The sequence below is a fragment of the Rhagoletis zephyria genome, unplaced genomic scaffold (genome assembly GCF_001687245.7).
Source record: "Rhagoletis zephyria isolate East Lansing unplaced genomic scaffold, Rhagoletis_zephyria_1.1 Rzeph_scaffold_04894, whole genome shotgun sequence".
NCBI classification, from domain to species: domain Eukaryota; kingdom Metazoa; phylum Arthropoda; class Insecta; order Diptera; family Tephritidae; genus Rhagoletis; species Rhagoletis zephyria.
The window spans coordinates 1,703-8,112 of record NW_016161977.1 but is presented as its reverse complement, the minus strand read 5'-3'; the positions used below and the strand labels follow the sequence as shown (position 1 = coordinate 8,112).

General features: G+C 34.6%; 1 protein-coding gene across 1 annotated transcript; it reads right to left on the bottom strand.

Annotated features, from left to right (window-relative positions):
• On the bottom strand, nt 1–5,996 carry LOC108371335 (glycine, alanine and asparagine-rich protein-like). Its single transcript, XM_017626884.1, has 4 exons — nt 5,898–5,996; nt 3,114–3,295; nt 560–815; nt 1–529 (listed from the first exon to the last, which is right to left on the bottom strand). Exons 1-4 carry the CDS (start codon nt 5,905–5,907, stop codon nt 333–335), a joined length of 645 nt encoding a protein of 214 aa, XP_017482373.1. The 5' UTR covers nt 5,908–5,996; the 3' UTR covers nt 1–332.
• Nucleotides 5,997–6,410: the final 414 nt, after the last annotated feature.

Below are 6,410 nucleotides of genomic sequence, written 5' to 3'. Positions count from 1 at the left end.
TTTTTGTTGTTGCTGCTGTTCGTATAATTCGTGTAATTACTGCTTTTGGCACCATCACTGGTGCGTTCAGCACTAATTCTTGCTGTCGCCTTCGCCGTCGTTGTCGTTGTCGTTGTCATTGCCGACAACGCCGTCGCTGCCGCATCGTCCACTCTTCGCCCATCAACACGCACACCACCAAAACGTACATCACCTATAATAGCTCTAGTTCGCCCCTTATTGCCAACAACGCCCACCAGCGCTCGCACCACAACTCTGCCCACAGCAGCAGCAGCAGCGGCAACACTGTTGACGGCCGTTGACGCCACCACTGTGGCACGTTTATCTCTGCCTCACTGTATTAACGGTGAGTGTTGTGAATTTTCACTAAAATCAACTGTATAATACATGTCATTCTCCAAATTCATCGCTAAATGCCGTTGAAACGGTCGCTCGTGCATTTGGCCGCCCAGCTGTTGCTGCTGCAGCTGCTGTTGTCGCTGATGTGACTGATGACCTCCACCGCCGCCTAAGCCGCTACCGCCACCGCAGCCTAAGCCGCCACCGCCACCGCCACCTCCACCGTTGTGCGCTGAGGGCAGGTGTCCGCGCGTCAGCGATGTCGTGGAGCCGGATGAGCGCAATGAACCGACACCATTGCCAGCACCGCTGCCGCCGCCACCGCCACCGCCCAGTCCCTTGCCGCTTAGCCAGTGTTTGTTGAGTTTGCTTTGGGATTTGTTGCGTCGCCCGAAGCCCAGAATGGGAAAGAATGTGGAAGAACGTGTTGAGAATTTACGGTATGTCTGATTAACCTTGCAGTGACAGATGGCGACCTGTATGGGGGAGACATATAGAGAGAGAAAGAGAGAGAGGGCAGGTGAGAAATATATGAAAGAAAATGGCCCCTTGGTAGTAAATTAGAAAACGAAGATAAATGAGCATGTCGAGGCGGACTGGGGGGATGAAAATTAATTAAATGCCAGGTAAATAACTCAGTTGAAATTTGCTTTAAAATTTGAAAATTTTTTAGTAAATAAAAGTAAGTAAAATTAATGCGCATGCCATTGTAAAACTATACACACCTTAGGGTAGCACTTAAAAATATCAACGTCATGCTGCGCACAGTGGTCGGAGAGGCCTTGTTTTACGGCAAAAATTAGAACGACTGCTAAGACCTTAATAAAACTGTTCTATCATAGTATTATTGTCATGTTAAATGCGAATATGACAAAAAATTTATATTTTGACAGCTGTCAAATCAACTGTCGATTTCGCAAAAAATTTTGAAAATGTAATTTGTTAGGTTTTTATACACGCTAGTCACGTATTTTATGTCAAATTAGAACCTTGGGAGCTGCCAACTGTACATTTCTCTTTAAGTAAGAAATTTCTTTTAAAAATACCACTAATTAGGTTTGCAGACACGCTACCCTTAAAATAAGAAAATTTTTCTAAAATTCCACTTAGCAGGTTTCTGGGATATATTGAATTTTCCGCTTTTAGTTTTCAAAAGCCTATTTGAAAGTTGTAATAAGCGAATTTAATAATTGTTAAGGAAGCTAGCAACACATAACGGTTGGTTGAACTAAACGAAAAAAAAATATTTACAGGTAGTAAACATGGTTTGAAATTATTGATTTGTTAATCAATTTCACAAAAATTTAAAATAATTTTGACTTTTACCAGCTATAACTCAGCGAGTTTATAAATTTATATGAAGTGGTTTAAACAAAATGTCAAATTTATAAGATTTCAAATAAATAATTTATCACCCCTAATTTTTTTTTTTAAATTTAGTAAATTTTGTGGTTGTCTATATGTATGTATGTAAAACAAAATAAAGAGGTGCCCCACACAAAATTTTGATATTGATATTTTTAAGAACCACCCTAATATACATGCTCATGCGAATGTACATAAATATGTATGTATGTAAATACAAGTGATTCCAAATCATAAATAAAAATAAGGCAAAGTATGTTTCAATTTGTAAGCGGCCACCGACTTGGGCCAACATGCCAGTCGTTGCTATTTTCCGATTACAGTAAGAATATTAGAAATGTGAAGAGAAATATTTTCTGGGCTGTCATTCCTTTTTAATAAAAAGAACGGATTTACAAGATTGCAGACTTTTCGAAAGCTTACATTCTGCCTTTGCCCTTAAGTGGTGCTTGCCCTCAAAACATAGAACCTGAAATGTTTGCATAGGTTTTCAAAAAAATAACAGCTTTCATACTCGAATATCAACTTTAATGCGGCGTCTTTATATCTCCCTGTATTTCTGCTAGAACAATCACGGATTGATCTCGCCAATAGGCTGGCCACATTGGCACAGTGCGCGGACGTAAGAGTATGAAGGATCGAAAAAACACAGCTGCATGTCCAGAAGCCCTAATTTATCTCCATCGTGCAGCGAGTTATCTTTATTAGTTATTGGATTTTGCTAATTTAAAGGAGACAAGACGTAATACGCATATTTGTTTCTCCGCTAGATGGCGCTGTGATGGCGAAACATTTAAAATTAACGAATATTAAAACATTGTAAGAAGTCAACCCCAATCTCTCGCATTTTTCTGGAATAATCGATTTTTACCCTACTGATTCGCATAAAATTAGATTTTTTCCATTCATATTTTTGCAACTCCCTGGCAACGTAGTATCTGTTTTATCTCTTGAACTTTAGATGAGAAGAAATCACTAATCATCTAAGTTAGACTTATTTTTGACCACGTCTGAAGTCGGTTTAGTCGGCCTTCTTCCGAGTCCAGGCAAAATTTCCTAAAACCACTTACAAAACAAAAAACCCAACCTAAATCTTCTAGGAAAGCAATAAAATGTGGAAAGAAGAAATCTAGAGGGCAATATTCATGCATGGTCATGCAAGCAAATTATAAATAGAAAGTATGTTGATGATGGTGCTGGTAATGATTTGCCGGAATGTGCTAAGTATCACTTAATTTTAGTTTAAATGAGCCAAAAAGACGCCAACGCACACACACAACTGCCAGTCGTAAAGAGATTTCAAGCATAAATACTTAATATCCTTAGAGTGAGAAAATAACGATGCCGATGACAGTATACATAGAATAGACTAAGTACGATTATAGTGCAGTATGTATGTATGTACTTACCACAACGGCAACAATGAATACGGCTGCCGCCAACACGCCCGCACCAAAGTAAGCATTATGCAATTCAATGGGGCTCTTTAACACAACCGATGAACCGAAAGTTTTATCATTAAAATTTCTGGCGCTCGTATCGTCGACCATAAACTCGCTGGAACTAACGACGGTCTCCACCACAAACTCATCTGGAGCAGCAACAGCAACAGCAACAGCAACAGCAACAGCAGCAGCCGCAAAGTATGCGAAAAGTAGTTGTAGGAAGTTTAAGTTGAAGCCATAGTTTTGTAAGAGAAAAAGGAGGAAGAAAATAATAATAAAAGAAAGAGTATAAGAAATTAGTGAGAAATGAAAAAAGTTAGTGAAATTACAGTGTTTTGTGTATAGTTATGTTGCTAGGCAATGAATTACTTATATTAGAATAAATGGCTTCATATGAGAAGGTATTTAAAACGCACAATTACTATATAGTATGTAAGTATGTGCGATTGCAAACCTCAGGTTTCTTAAAAAAAAAAAAATAAAAAAATCGTTTCCTTCACTCAAAAAACTCCAACCTATTTTTTACTTAAATTTTTTCTTAAATTGCATTGATATGCGTCTTGAAAAAATCGGTCGAAACTGATTTCAAATTTTTTTTTTGATTCGAAAATTATTAAAATATGCTGTGTAGCGTAAAACCCTGAAACTTTCACTACCTACCTTTCAAAAAATACTGGATTAACAGGGCAATTGTGGCAACTGTATTTCAACTCACAAAAGTCTTTCCAAACACAAAATGTATCTATGTTTTTCTTTTTAAAACATAAAAACTGGAAATTAAAAGAAAATGAAGCTAAGAAATTAAATTTTAACAAGAAAAAAATTTATAAAGTCAATATCTAAAAATTATATGAAAAAATATGATTTCTTTTAAAAACAATAAAATCTAAAGAAAAACCATTTAAAAAATATTTTAAATAAATAAGCTACTAAAAAGTAAATTAAACTAAAATAATAAAAAATAATAATTTAAAACAATAAAAGCGAAAAAATCAATAGATAATTAAATAAAAAATAAAAATGAAAAAATTTTATCAAAATGAGACAAAATTTATTATCTAAAAATTAGACGAAATTAAAAAAATTGGTTTCTATTTAAAACGCTAAAATATAAAAATTACAAAAGGGCTAATTAAAAAAAAGAGAAATACATACAATTAAATAAAAGAAAACAAAAAATTATAAAAATTAATTGAAAATAATAATAAATATTTTGCTTTTTAAACTAATGGCACATAAAATTAAAAGAAAATTTAGTTAAAAAATAAAAAAGTTTTATTAACAAAGAACATAAAACTATATGCAATTTTCGGAAGCTTAAAATACATATTTTTTTTTATATAAAAATTAAGTTAAAAAGAAAAATAGGAGTGTTAATTTCATAAAAATTACGTGAAATTGGAAAAAAATATTTTTCTTTTTAAAAGAATAAAATCTAAACCAAAAAATAAAAATAAAAGTAAAAATAAGTTTTTAAAAATTAAATTAAATTATTTTTGCTTTTTAAAGTAACAAAATCTCAAAATTCAAGGGTAACTATATTCAAACAAAGAAAAAAATGTCATATACGAGAAAAATATAAACGTTTGATTACTTTACGTGGAATCGCCCATATGCGGCATTCTTCGTCAACTTAAGCTCTCCTCTTGCCAGAATTGGTACAAAATATAAATATTAATTTTATATGTTGGGTGGCATTTTTAGAAATCCAAAATGGTGGATCCAATATGGCAGACAAAGTTTTGAAACATTATTGGACTCACTTGAAGCTCGTTACTCTGGGGTTCTTGGGTCGCTGAGGACGAATAGTTACGACTATGAATTTTTTTAAATTTCCGCCATTTTAGATCCGTCAGAGTCGTAACCAGTTTCGAGCGAATTCAATAAATTTTTAAAACGTTTTCCCCCTTCTGGTTTTCAGAAATGCCATTTGTAATTCCGACGTAAATATTTTTTCCGAATTTCAAGTTTATAACCGATTTGATCTACCTGAACCAATTTTGGAGAGAGAGAATGAACGTAACTATCAGAAATGTATTGGATCGGCCATTTTGAATTAAATATTTTTTTTTTTAATTTTGGGATTATATTCGTTTGATTAGACACTAGCAAGTGAATCCAAAGTGAATCAAAACTTTGTCCTCCATTTAAAAGTAAATCTTTTTACCGAATTTTCAAATTTATAGCTGATTTTTTTTTTACCTGTATTAATTTTGCAGAGAAGAGGCTTCATATATACCTACTGAACTTGTTATTACAAATATTTTAAGCGCTGTAGTGGTCTTGGCCGAATACTAAAATTTGCCTAATGACTAGTAGTAAATCTCTTTATGCCGTCTTTTTTTTTGGTTTAGTAGCAGTAATACATGCTCGCGCTTTCTGTCGCTCTACTAATAAGTTGTTGCTTAACTTTAGTATATAAATTTAACTCTTTCTCTTACTTTTTAAAAATTTAGCAGTTTCATATAATTAATTTGACTACTTGCATACCACTTGGCATAATGACAAGAATTATGTATGACACGTGAGTCGCATGCCAAGCGCCTACTTACATACTACATACATACATACATATGTAAGTAGCTGCTATGTAACCCACATATCAACACAGCAGCCGCACTTCCACTACTGTCAGCGTACGCCGCGTGCAGTTGAATTGCGGCTTCTCGACTACAGCCACTGATGTCATCTCTAAATTATGCTTAGTTACACCCTGGAGCGCATCAAGTAGCGCCAACACCAACTTACCTTCACACATATTTCCAGTATAGCCGGGTCGGCATGCACAGTAGAAGGAAGCGCCACTGGTCCAGCATGTGCCGCCATGCTTGCAGAGATTCTCGTTGCATTGCTGTGTGTGTGTGTGTGTAAATGAGAAAAAGTGAAAAGTAAAATTTAATTATGCCAGTAAATTTTCTAATGTGCAAAATATGCATATACTATATAGTAAGTAAAAGCGCGTTAGTGTGTATGTGTGTGTGTGTGTGTGTGCGGATAGCATATTAAAGTTCCTCATGAAGTCAGCCAGTGTGGGTGGACGTTGCCATAATGACGATTTAATGTGTGGTTAGCATGGCGCAAATGATTATAAATTTTGTTAATTATTTCAGTGGATGGAGGCTGCGGAAAAATATGAACTTAGTTTTTTGATAAATGTTTTGTGATAACTCAGGCGATAAGTGATGTTTAGTATTTATTTAATGTTGATGGAATTGCTAATAAGCGGGTTTCATAAATTTTAGCTGTATGCAGATAGGTAAA